The sequence below is a fragment of the Entamoeba invadens genome, assembly GCF_000330505.1.
Source record: "Entamoeba invadens IP1 unplaced genomic scaffold scaff_1105074726075, whole genome shotgun sequence".
Taxonomy (NCBI): Eukaryota; Evosea; order Mastigamoebida; family Endamoebidae; genus Entamoeba; species Entamoeba invadens.
The window spans coordinates 31224-46218 of NW_004191895.1; the positions used below are offsets into that span (position 1 = coordinate 31224).

The 14995-nt window shown below is 27.6% G+C and overlaps 1 protein-coding gene across 1 annotated transcript; it reads right to left on the reverse strand.

Moving 5' to 3' along the window:
* Positions 1-281: 281 nt before the first annotated feature.
* EIN_353570 (hypothetical protein) lies at positions 282-1625 on the reverse strand (the record flags this gene model as incomplete). Its single annotated transcript, XM_004185825.1, has 1 exon — positions 282-1625. One exon carries the CDS (start codon positions 1623-1625, stop codon positions 282-284), a length of 1344 nt encoding a protein of 447 aa, XP_004185873.1.
* Between the last annotated feature and the right edge of the window lie 13370 nt (positions 1626-14995).

Below are 14995 nucleotides of genomic sequence, written 5' to 3' on the forward strand. Positions count from 1 at the left end.
TAAAAATGTGTCTTTGAATTGAAATAGCAGACATGATCCCCAAAAGTATACCCAAATGTGTTAAGACTTTTCGTCTTCATTGTTACTGAAAATGTGCTTTTTTGTTGTTGTTGGTATTTCAAGAGAAGTTAGTCCAACACATCCTTCAAAACCAGCCGAACGAAATTTTTGCACGTTTGTTGATGTGAAGACTTTTTAAAGATGAACAATTTTTGAAGCAAAATTGGCGTATTTTAGTCACGTTTTGCATGTTAAATATATGTTTTAAATTGACACAATTTTCAAAATATTGACTTATTAAATTTTTTGATGTGAGAAGACATATAAATTTCTTCCAAATTATCAAATTTGTTAAGTAAAACACGTTTGATATCGAAAACGCTCTGAGACATATATATCACGTGGATATCGTGATTTTCATTAAATGGCATATTTTCTATTTTTGTGAAATTTTCAGGTATAAAAAACACTGAGTCTGTACATTCAAAATTGCAGTCGTATGACATATCGAGTGTTGTATATTTTCGGTCACTTTTTAACTCTCCTTCTGAGCCAAAATCGTCATCCAAAGGACACTCAAATGTTTCATTCAACCGTTCAAACACATCAACTTCATTTGGAGAAATTGTGTTTTTAATAATTCCATTGATTTTTGGAACAACCAAACGTGTTAAACTAGTGCAACCACTAAACACCCCTTCTTCTATTTCACATGCTTCATTAAATACAAGTTCCTTGAGTTTTTCACAGTTTGAAAAAGTGCCAAACTCAACTCGAAGTAAAGTGTTTGGGATGGTAATATCAACAAGTTGACTGCAATCACAAAAAGCTTGTGCTTTAATTGAAATTAAATTGTCTGGGAGTACAACGCGTGTTAATTTGGTGCATTTTTCGCACATGTAATATGGCAAAACAGTAACGTTCTTTGATATAACAAGTTCCTCTAAATTAGCGCATGACTTAAACAGATTTAAATCGAGCGAAACGACGGTATCAGGAATTGATAATTTGATTATACCACACTCTTCAAAAGCAGAACTTTCAATTGATATAATTGTGGTTGGAACATTTACAGAAACCAAATTCTTGCAAGAATCAAAACAAGACGACGGTATGATTTTTAACCCGTCACACAGTGTCACTGAAGTAAGTGTGGTATTATTGTAAAAGCAAGAATGGTACAATTCAGTTATATGTGTTGGGACACTAAACTCTTTAAAATTAAAAGTGTTTAAAAATTTATATTCATATATTTTTATGGTTTTGGGTATTTGGTCAAATGTTGTGATATTTTGTTTTTTGATATCATATGAAGATATAGTCACATTTTTAAATTCTACATCAAAGTCTGGAAATAAAGTTTTTGTTTCAGAGTAAGTCACTTTGTACAAGACGACAAGTCGGGATATTCCTGCGAAAATATCATCAAATTTTGTGTATAAGTGTTGAGTCTCCATATATGGAAACAGTTTAGTGGATTTTACGGGAATTGGGTTGTATCGAAATCGGTCAAGTACCATTTCAAATTTTTTACACGTTAACATTGAGTTGATAAAATTTTGTTCATACAAGAAATATTTCATTACGATTTGAAAATGAAAAGCATCTAATTTAACTTTCATCATTTGGTGTTTTTAAAGATCACATTCTTAATTTATATATTATAGAATATTTTTAATTTGTTTATAATAATTTTTGATTATAAATATATGTTGACTATCAATAAAAAAATGGATAATAGTTATTTGTTTATAATATATTTCATAGTAATAACCTCATAATAACATGAAATAGAGTTATAATCTGATTATTTAATTATAATAAAGTCTGTTTTCTATTTAACAATATTGATTTTTATTATTAATTATAATAATTATAATAATATTATTATAATTTATAATAAAAATAAAGTAAGTTTTCTAAAAAAACAGTTTTTTTTTGTTTTTTATACAGTTAGTTTCAAAACAATTATCAAAATTTCACAACAAATCGATTTATGTTTTTACAACAATTATTTTTGTACCTTTAATCAATTTTTTTATAAGGAATAATTTTGTATCATTTATAATAAATTTGTTGCAATATAAAATGAGTTTGTCTCAAATAAAACATTTGTGCAATAATTATTAAATATTGTTTCAAAAAACATAGAATGTTTGCATAAATGGTTTTTATTGTTTTTAAACAAATAATCACAAATCAAAAGTTAAATGAAGTTTTAATATATATCTAATAATATATTATTATATTATTTTAATAATAAAATTCTTGGGTGCGAAGCCTAAATAATAAAGAATAAACATATTAAACAAAAATACAATTCTAAATCTTTTATTGCAAACACTTTTCTTGTTACCACCGAAATAAAGTGTGTTATAACTCTTCCTATTTCTGTTAACATAATATTTTCAAAAAAACCAGAAATGTTTTGCACTATATATAATATCGTTACATTAACCATTTTTCAAAGGTTTTGATATGTTATAGCCCCTTTCAAGCTCTCACAATTGACGTTTAACAGACGCTTCTCCAATTCTTGTTTCTGGCATGTATTATTTCCAATCTCGTGTCTTTTGATATTCGGCATATTCTTTGGTCGATTTTTTTTTCTTTGCGATTTTATGACTTTTATTTTTGGATATCGTGTCTGTAGAATTAAAAGTTAATTTTATTTCAAGAGGTGTTGGTGGTGGTATAAGTGATAAAAAATCTGCAGCGCTTCTTCTCTCTGCGGTTTGAATTGTTTGGGTTGGGGCATTTGAATCCAGTTGGACAGTTGAGCCTACGCTCAAAAATGGTCAATGTTATTTCTATGTATAAATTTAAAAGAGTCTACCGCCATGCCGTAATACAGTATAATCATTTTTAGGTTTTGATTTACCCACATTTATTTTGATTTGTGATTATTTGTTTAAAAACAATAAAAACCATTTGTGCAAACATTCTTTGTTTTTTGAAACAATATTTAATAATTATTGCACAAATGTTTTATTTGAGACAAACTCATTTTATATTGCAACAAATTTATTATAAATGATACAAAATTATTCCTTATAAAAAAATTGATTAAAGGTACAAAAATAATTGTTGTAAAAACATAAATCGTTTTGTTGTTAAAAATTTTATAATTGTTTTGAAACTAACTATAACAGTTAACTAATAATCAAAAAATAAAATGGTTTATTAAACGATTCAATTAGGTTATTATCAATATTTAAAATGTCATTTTTGATAGAACAGACATGCCAAATTATCATTTGTGTCAAATTGAAGACAACAACAAGTGACATAAAAAAAGTCAATGCTCAAAATTTGTTTATCATTATTTTTGATTTTTGAAAATTTTATTAATAATTAATGGTTTTTAACTCACCATAAAGTTGGGCATTTATAAAGTAAATTTTGTGGCTGTTGGCAGAGTTAGACATTTTTTATTTTTTGGAAAAAATTCAAGGAAGGGAAATACGTGGCGCCAAAGTTCAAAACTATTATAGATGGAGGATAAAGTCGGTGACAAGGTATAAATAACCCGTTTTTCTGAGGATGTTTATAGTTCAATAGTTGTATTTCTCTATTAATCCGGGTTATTAATCCCAATAAATGGATGGTAAAGATAAATTGGTGACAACACATCCTTCTTATTTTTCGTTGTTTTCTTAAAAATTAAAAGGAAAAAAAGACTAAAAAAATAAAAAATACATAATAAGGTTATTGGTTTTAATTTATATATCAATTTTCGCTTTTACCAAAGCATAAATATTCTGTGATATGTTCTTAAATTTAACAAAAAAAATGTCAGCGAGCTTTGAAGACATTACAACATGAACATCGTTTTGGGTCAGAGGATTGACAAGCAGTGTTAATACACGTTCAAGTTCCATTTATTTTTTGTTTTATAAACAATATTTTATTGTTGAAAACTTTAAGTTTTGCATTTTATATTTTTAAAATAATAGCTGAAATAACAGTTCGCATTTCCAAAAACATTTTTTGAAACGATCTTAGTAATATAATAATAAGACATTATAACAAAAACATTTAATATTTATGAATTAATTCATTTCTTCACCTTTTGAAATTTGAGAATACTTGGTGAATTAACACATAACTTACGATTAGTCGTTTTGTGTTGTTTACGCACACGTTTCTTCTACACTCGACACGGAGAATAAATGTTTTTGACAACAACGCCTTTTGAAGGCATAACACCTCAACTTATTCCTTTTGGATGATACATATTATTTTATTTTTATTCTTAGTTAAACTCAGCCGCGGAAACGTGTGTGTAATTTACAGAGAACCACATGTCAAAAATAGAAGGTCGTTTATAGATTTGATTTGAACACAACAGTGTTACAATCGACAAACTCATTTTGATTGTTTTTATTTTTTGTGCTTTTGCTTTAATTAATATTTTTAAGATGAGTATCACATTAAAAAGTGTTTAGTGTTACGAATCAAAAAGGCAAAATAATAAAATTGGTTAACAAGAAAAAATTAATCGTTTTAAAATGTTACAGTCAAAGTCGCCTACTTGTCGGTTTTACTACACAAAAACAAACTTATTTGTCGGTTTTTAAAGAATTTTGTGGAACTTTCCACATAAACATTTTTGTTGTTTTAAAAATATGTTTTTTATTTTAGATTCCTAATATCTTTTAATTTAAAATAAAAAGGATAAATGTCATATTATTACCAAACATAAAACAACAATTTATATAAATTACCAGAAAACAAACACTTTACAAAAAATGGTCTGTTTATAAGAACAACTGATGTAGTTGAAGACATTGTGATTATTTCAAAATATTGGAATGAAATAACAAAAACAGTTAATAATTGTTTCAAACTCACAGTTTTTTTTCAAATGGTACATTGCTGCTATACAACAATTTGAATTGAAAATCTACATACTTGGTTTGTATTGCAGATTATCAACGAAAGCAGAAGATTAAGTCCAAACAATTAAAGTGTTTGCTTCAACTTCGTATGAAAATGTCGATTTATTTTCCTATATGAAGAAACAAAAAAAAACAAAAAATATTATAAATAAATAACGGTTTTTAAAATACAATTAGGAAAAATGTTTTAAAAATCTTGCTTTGTTGACTAAAACGTATTATAGTCAGTTTGAGAACGTTGTCCGCTCTCCAACTTTGTCCAGGCATTTTTGGACCATCATAACTGGAATATTTCGGGAAACAATTCGAAACACTCCCAAAACATTGTTTCATAATTTTTACCGGATTTGATCGTTTTTTTAATTTCAAATTTTTCAACATATTTTGTGTACAATTTTGTCAAGCGGACAACGTTTTTAGATAGACTTTAGATAATTTTTACAATCATTTACTAAATCTTCTAAGAATGGGTAGAAGCCATTTAAATTTAATATTCAGTTAAAGTTCGAGTTTCCAGAATAAAAAACCTTTTTGTCGGTTTTGCATTTTAATTGGTCAATTAACCTACAAATAGAGAAACCGACAAATTAGAGCCTTTGACTGTATTATAAATGGAAACGTGATGAAAAATATTACATTATGTGAGAATACTACCAAAAAAATGTGGATTCAACAAAAGTTACAATTGTGTAACTTTTATGCAATAAAATTATTATTTTTTTATTTCAAAAAATATAAAAAGATCAAATAAAAAAATCATTTATTTACAGTTCGTTTTCTCTTTCAATTTGTTTGGAAACCTACAAAGCAGCTTTCAGAGTGTGAACAGCCAGCCAGCACTTACCAACTAACTGACTCAGACCTCACGCCAAAGAATCCTCGGAATACTGGACATATCAGCCATAGCAACTAGACAATTCAAAGCAGGCAACGTTGAATTCAAGATTCTTTACGAGCAAGTTCTACAAGTTAATATCTCAATACGAAAGAAAGTTTAACAAACGAATATTTTCTATTGGAAGGACTTATGATAGTTCAGACATATGTTGATTCAAACAGTGACCATTCTGACCTGTGATAGGAAACAGTAATGTGAACTGGGCGATACAACTGATTAAAAAGATAAAAATCAATCGATTAAATTCTCAACCCCATTTTTAGTTCTTTTTGAGATTTTTTTGGTCGTCTTTTTCTTCACAAATTTACATACAACATCCCGTTCTTTTCTTTTGATCGGCTTGCAAACAGACTGACAAAAATAACCCTCAAAACACCTTGAAAGCTTCCGAACTGCAGATATTTTCAAGCTTTTGGTTTTGACGCATTCAATCGAGTATAACTGTGGTATACTTAACATTCTCAGTATTTCTGCTGTGACTCTGCGTGACACTCCAATATCCACATACGCAACCCTCATACCACCATCAACAATTCTGAAATCAATACCAACTTGCCTAAAAGCCTGCGTGCACACATCCGGAGTAGTTGTTTGGAAATAAGACTTCAGAATTGAGTTGAGGTATTTGGCAAACTTTTTTCAAAGTCCTCTCCATCACCAAATTCAACAGTTTTATTTTATTTGGTATTTCGTTGTGATCTTCTGATTGGTTGTCATCCACCATCCTTTCGTTGACAGTCGTAATAGCCTTCTTTTAAAGTGGTGATATAGCCTCTTATTGATGTGCCAGCACTTCCTGAAACATATAATCCAATTGTTGAGGTATTATTGGTTCTTCAATAAGATCTTGGTTTCCAATCACATCATTTGACTCTTCTTTTTCTTCAACATCTTCACTTTCTGTCGTTGTTGTTTCTTCCTCTCCAACTCTATCTTTACTTTTTATGACTTCTCTGAACTTCACATACAACGTATTCAGTCTTCTTTTTTGAGCTGCAAACACCCCAACATCTAATGGTTGTGTTAAATGCGAGGTGTGAGGCACCAAACATATGATTTCACAGTTCACATTGATGATTTTTTCATTGACTTGGACATTCGACTTGAGCAGCAACCTCACATATTCTATTGAGTGGCACGTGCACTGATCAAATATCGGCACGGCCTTATCAATATAACCAGTCTTAATTCTCATGTCGACAATATAAGGTACTACAACATCGTTGATGTATTGTATAAATAAATCACTGTTGATAAATCCATTTTTGCTATAACTGACGATGTTTCCCGTTTCTATCCAACCCAATTTCAAGAATTCAACCGCAACTCTTTTGTATTTTGTTACAATCATACAAGGAACAGGTCGTGAGTGGGTTATTGTGCACACGACAGTGGATCGAGCAATGTCACTTTCGACTCCATATTTCATTTTACTGTCTGTTGCAAAACCAGCAATAGATACTACTTTTACTATTTGCCCGTCTGGCCATGGCTGATACCCCGATACATCCAGATTCAAAATGAATTGTGATGGGATGCCATTTAAAAAAGTGGCAGCGCAATGTAATACTTCAACACAGCATTTTCGTCGTAGGTCAATCGAGATTGGTCTTCAGCAAACACAGTAACAATCGAAAAGTTCCAATTTTGTGTATTTTATCATAAATAACATGGTTTGACACATCAACGTTAAAGGTTTTTATTATAAACAACCTCAAATAAGTTATGCTGATAGATTTGCATTTTCCTGGAAACTTTTCATTATCAAGAATCAAATTCTTGACAATTTCCCATTGTGTTTAAGTTAAAAATAACTGTCTTCCGTTATCTTTTTTCCAAACAATGCCGTCTCCATACCTCTTCGTTTGTTGATATTAAACTGACTTGAAGATAATGCAAAGACTCTACATAGTTTACTCTCGGTCACTTTTTCCGTATTCATTCCTTTGAACATTTCTCTCTCAATGTTCATCAAATACACATGAACATTCAGGGGCAATTCATATAAGTTGCAATGCTTGCTGAATGTTCTTTGGGCTATTTCTTTCACTGGGACAGGACAATACTTTAGATTTTCTTCCAGTGTTGTGTGGTCTAAGCCAATAAAAGCAACATTCCTGGAGCTCATAATTATGTTATTTAAATTGTTTTTATAAAAAAACATTTTTATAAAAAAAAGAAAAACAAATTTGTAATTTTTGTTGAATCCACAGGGTTTTTTCATTCTCACATACTTTACTCACATACTGTAGTTTTATTATTGATTTATTTTTTCATTATTATGTTTAATAAAACATTATTTCTTACCATATTTATTTATTCTGTTTGTAAATAATCGTCACCCCGATTTTTATTTGAAAAGACAAAAATGGGTTATAAATAACCAAATAAGTTGAAACAACCATTTTTGAAAAGTTTTAAATATTTTTTAACAATTATAACAATTTTTAACAATCAAAACAACATTAGGTTTTTAAAAATAGAATTGTTTAACGCTCAATTAATTTCTATCGATACATGTTCAAACAGCATTATGTTGATTTTCAAGGCAATATTGGAGTTTTTGTTTCACGTGATTATTTACTTACCGATGCTGTCTGTTTTCTTTCGTGTTCAAACACCAATAAAGAAAATGTGTTTGTGACCAATGCACAAATTAGACTTCTCTGATTTTTTGCAACTTACGTTCTAAAATCTCGAATCCATATTTATTTAAATACGCTTTTATTGTGACACTTTTGTTGTTTATTGTTTCATTATTATTGTTGTGATATCACGATAACAGCAACGTTGTTAGGCAAGTACCTTTAAATCAGATTTGTGCACCGACACTTTTCTGTTTGTGAATAGAATTTTCAATAAAAACAAACTATATGTACAGATGGGCAACTAATTTGTCTTATAAACTCATTAGCATCTCAATTTCCCAAAAAATAAGTCACAAATTCCCTAATATTTTATTCAGTTTAATCTCCAAAATCGGTATTTGTCTAATTTCTAATTATAAACCAAATAACCCAAACTAAAAACTATCTCTTTAAAACTTAAAAATAAAATTATAAAAATAATTTACCAACAACATGCTAATTTTGTTGGTGTACACTGTATCAACTGTTTGCTTTGTTTATGTTTTTAATAGCATTATACACAAGTGTTTATAAACCAACATAACCAAAAATAGCTTTTTACATTATTATTTTAAATTGTCGTCCTTATTTTCCATTTAAAATAATATGCAAAAAAATTAAGTAAACATTTGGTCTGGTATCGAATTCAAATAATGACCAACAGTCATTATTTGTTATTAGTCACCTCGAGTCAGTGGATACCAAGTGAGACAGCATCGAAAAGAAGGCTCCGGAAGACGCACTCAAACAATCTGTTTGTACACCGTTCCACACTTTCCAGTCCTCCCTCGGCGCGGATCCCCCTGATCTTCTGCAAGCGGGGTGGAACCACATCCACGTCCACATAATACTGACAATGAATGAGTTGACATGGGGAAGCACAAATGGTCGCATAGAAGTCGATTTTATTAAAAAGTATTGAGGTAAATGCTTTACTCTGAAAATTGGAGTGAGGGTCGGAAAGAACGGTCACAGTAAACATTTTTATGTGCAATTATTAACTTAATTAATATTAAACTTTTGTTCAACACATTTTTCTTATTGTTGTTTATTGATTTTTTGTAAGTAAGTGTCAACTGTATTATCAATCAAATTAATGGTAATTAATTTCCTTGTGTTTTTGAGTGTGGTTTGTTACTTTTTTATCCACAACACCAGAATGTCCCGTTTTATTCAATAAAAAACGTGTCACGAACAAAAATGGTCATTTTTTATGACCATATTTTTTAAGTTTATGTTTTACAAAAATTTCATTAAAAATGTCTGATCTGAATAAATCTAATAAATATTTTGAGTATAATTAAATATAATTAATTGTACAATTTAAAAGTGTAGACAAATCAGTTACCACAATACAAATTATTCTTTATTATTTAGTATCATTATAATAATCTGTATCATATAAAAATTAAGTGGAATGTAAAAATATAAAACATATAACAATTACACACAAGAATAGCATTATAATATATTCAATATTTAATGCACTTGATATTTCACAAGTTATACAATACTTATATACATCAAAATGTATTTATAATAAAACGTCCTTTTAAAACAATTGTAAAGTTTACAAACAAGTTGTATAAAATGTTCTGAATAAGTTAAAAATAATTATTTTTAATAATAATCAAACCAATGCAAAGCAGTTTTTAAATTTGAGTTTTTATACTCATAATTTATATTTATAAAATTTTTGGGGGTTTTTATTTCATGTTAAATTAACACGTATATTATTATTGTTGTTTTATTGTCACGTGTATACAAGACTTAATGATATACATGAACCGTGGATCTTAGTCTTATGAAATATAACAATCTGTAGATGCCAAAAAATGAAAATTCATTGACTAGTGTTAATGGGGGCAAAAGATAGTTGTAAAAGACTCTTCTTAGCTATGCAAACCCAGGATTATAATAACAAAATATTTGAATAGTAAGTCATAATTGAATTCTTGTATTGTTGTTTTATTCATTGATAATACTCTTTTTTGTTGTTATTAAATACATAATTAATAAAGTCTGTTTTCTATTTAACAATATTGGGTTTTACTATTATTTATTATAACAGTATTATAATTTATAATAAAAATAAAGTTGTTTTTCTAAAAAATGGTTTGTATTTTATTTTTTTGTTCTTTTTAATAAATATGTGTTAAAAATAACGAAAAACAAAATGGCTAAACAACTGAAAATTTTATAAAGCCAAAACGAAGAATAGGTTGGCGTTGAAATGTGAATACAAAGAAACAAACTATGTCAACCAGGTTATTCAAAATGAATAAAATGTCATATTAGATAGATCAGACGTGTCAAATTATCATTTGGGTCAAACTGAAAACAACAACAAGTGATTAAAAAAGTCAATGCTTAAGTTTTGTTTAACATTAGTTTTAATTAATGACAAATTTATTAATAGTTAATGGTTTTTAATTAGCGATATTGAGTATAGTAAATAATGGTTTAATATTTTTGGTCTAGTTCTTTTCTTTGTTATATTTTTAGAATATCGTTAAATAGAAAACAGATTTTATAATAACAAGAATTTTCTTTACTCAGCAGGAAAGAGTGTGCGGGTTAAAACCGTAAGGTCGGGGTATCGGATCCCCTAGAGGGTCGTTTTTTCTTTTTTTTTTACTTTTTTTTCTTTTTTTCTTTTTTTTAATTTAATATTTTTAATTGATAATATGTATTTTTTAAGTAATTAACAGTATAATTAATAATACAATAATAGTTTCCTTTAAAATGGGAAATTTGAATAATGAAACATACAATCCAATTATGATATCTGGAAACAAAAGTGATTTGAAATATAAAATATTAGTTCCAATTGATGAAGTTGATAGAGTGGCAAATGCTTAAACATTCACCATTTATAAACATCAGCAAAGTCGAATACAAACATGAAAATAAACTGTTTTTCAAAAGTCGGTACTGTCATATTTTTAGAACTTCCTAAAGTCCCGTTTTTTATTTTTGTTTTTTCCTAAAAAAACAAAAAACAAAAAATCGAAAGTACCGACTTTATTTTGAAAAAAATACCAATCCCGTTCAATTATTTTCGTACAAATTCGGGAAAATATCGAAATAGTAACCAGACTTTTCCAAAAAACCCGATCCCGTTATTTGATTTGACCACAACTCGATACTTCGCAACATATATTCAGTATTGTTGGCATAAAAGCACAACAATGAATATTTAAGTAAATTTGGATGGTGTTGTTCGTGTCGAGTTTTAACTGAATATTACTTTCGTTAATTTTTCATTTTCAATTAAAAACAAACTGTGGTTTTCTTCTCTGAATAAAAAATAATGAAATAAAAAGTTCCAAAAACACCAAAAATTACAGCAAATGTTTGATAATTTTGACAAACACAAGTCAAAGGGCAACACAAGAAAAAACGATAAAACAATAGAACAATGATTTTTTGTAATTGGATATTTTAAAAATGATGTTTTCACTGAATTGCTCAAAGATAATGTCGACTTTATTAAACCCAACAAAGATAAGTTATCAAATCATTTTGTTATTTTTATTTTTTTTGTGACAACACTACTAAGCATACTAATCTTCGAACTAAGCTTTTGTTTTGTGAATATTTCATTAATTAATAAAATGTTTGATAATAAAAAAGATTGACATTAAATTTATTTGCTTTTGTACTATAATGCACTTTTGGGATAATTCGCGTGTTTTTCTGAAACAAAAATCCCGTTACTTCAAATTTTATATGGATTTTTTTAATGCTTAAAAATTCTTCAAGTAAAAAAATATTTTTTGAAGACCGTTTTTCTCTTTTTTACTTGGAAAAAATAAGCGAATTTATTACAAAAAACGATTCCCAAAAATAATAAACAAAATAAATGCAAAAAATCGGGACACCCCAGTACCAACTTTTGAAAAACAGTTTACATATAAAAATGTTATCAGGACTAAATTGTTTTCTTCAGTTTTAACATCTTTAATGTTGAATGACATGATGGAAACTATTCAAATTATGACTGAAAATGATTTCTTTTATATTTTTGACAGTGGTCGTTGTCAAGGGGAAATGATATTTGAAAACAAGAGAAGGAGTTTGATAGATATAAAACTAAAAACTTATGTTTTTTCCCAATTTGTATCAACAGTCAAAGTGTTAAAGATGTCGGACATTGGATCTTATTTGTTATTAAGAAATGTGGAGAAGTGAGAGAAATTTATTTACTTGATTCAAACAAAGAATATACAATGAAATAAATACAACACAGCAAACAAATTCCACTAACTGTGGTAGATATGTTATTTATTTTGTGTGGTTGATCATCAATCGGCTAAACATTGGTGGCAAAGAGTTCGAATTTGTTGAATATTCAAAGGTTGAGGATGTTCTCGATATGTTGTTTAATTGCTACGAAGAAACAATTTTAAGAGTTAATTGATATTTTTTTAACATTTTTGTATTTTACAATGTTTTTGGTATTTGAAATGTTATTCAAAATGGATTCTATTTTTATAAGACCAGTTATTTTATAAAAACTAGTGGTTTAAAAAAGAATGAGTGGTTTGATCCTTACTACTGGAACTTCCTTAAGTGGGTTTATTCTAAATTAAGTACTTAAATATTGCCACTGTTATATGTTTAAATACACGTTTTTACCTTTTTTCTGTTATAAATAAATTTATTTTTGTCAAAATAAACAATATTACAAGCAAACACTTTTAGAAAACATTAATTTTCATGGAAAAAAATAAATTTTAAAGCGTCCTGATTGAGTTAATACTTCTTATAACCCTTGTAAGCTTGATATGCATGACTAAGTAATGCATTTTTTACTACACAAATGTGTAAATTTTAAATATAAATAGGTGACAATATTATAAATAATAACATTAAAAATATATTTGTTACGGTAAAAATATAATATTTTTATTATTATGTATTTGATTGTTTTCCAAACAAAAATGCATTTTTAAGTAAAACAATATTTTTACATTTCAAAAACAAAATTATTTTTAATAACTATGTAAATTATACTTATATATTTTAATTGTGGATATCATAAACATAAATTGTCGGTTACACGACAAAAATGAATATAAATTAGAATGTTTTTAGTAATTAATCTAAAAACATCAGTTTTCAACTAAAAAAACTTGACAATGAATTACGAGGGGATGACTGAAGAAACTATAAACAATTTCATTTCAAATCAAAGCGGTGATGGTTATTATTATGTTTCATCAGTCAATGCATTTCTTCTAAAGATGAACCATGGTGGACAAAAATTGACAACGATTATCAAAAATAATATTTTGAGTTTTAGGCTTACTTTTATTCCTATTTTACAATATACACATTTTGTTTTAGCTGTTGTTGACAGCCAAGAAAAAATAGGCATAATATTTAACCCATTGGAAAATTATCACAACATTGATTATGTGTCATATTTAAAAGATATATTTAATACTCTCGATTATAATGAATTTAATATTTACACTGCAACACGTTTTTGTAGACAGCCGGCACAATCTCTTTTATGTGGTGTTTATGTTTGTTATTATGTCACAATGATGATTATGTTCAAAGATTGTAGATCTGTTTTAATGCACAATCCCGATAATTTAGAAGTTTTCATTAAAACGATTAATACGATTGCATACACAACTTTTATTAACAAAATTCACACAAAATTTAACGGAGAAAATGTTCTATTGGAAGATGATAAACATCATAATATAAATACAATTAATTCAATACAACAAATACCATTAATTAATAAAACATATCAAAGAAAAGGGAAAGGCTCAAATACTATTATTACTAATAAGTATATTGAAAAAATGAATTTTCTTGTTGGTATAGAAACAAAATACAAATACGACAAAATTAGTTTAGGAAACGTGTTAAAATGTTATCAAGTTAGACCAACAAGAAGTGCAAAATATAGTGATAAGATTTTAAAAATGTCATTGGATGAACTTATTGATTTTATTTTTCCACCACAGTTTATTGAAACGTTGTTAACATATACTAATATTCATGGTAAATTTTCCGTTTTTATTTATAACACAACACATTTAACAACGCGGAATTGGAAAGATCTCGACAGAGATGAAATGTTTGCATTCATTGGTATTTCACTATTGCAAGGTGTTTATAATGATACTAAATTAAGTCAAAAAAATAATTGGTTAGGAAAATTTGCAAGAATAGCATATATGTCTGCAATGTCTCTAGAAGATACAAACAGATTTTGAGAAATCTTCACTTTGATAATTTATGTAAAAGAAAAGCAGAAGACTTACAGGTTAAGCAAGATTTATTCGAAATGTTTGTAAATGAAAATTACACAAAAAGAAAATATTCAAAAAGTGAAATTGACGAAGAAAGTTTTTCTGTTACAAGTTTAAGCACTCATTCATTTTCAACTGATTCAACTTGTTCATCTGAAAATGATCAGTATTTATCTAGTGATGATTCAAGTGATTCATACGAAACTCAACATAATAAAACAACATCAACAAATAAAAACATCTTAACCAATAATGATGAGTATTTAAGTTTAACGAGTCCAATATATACAT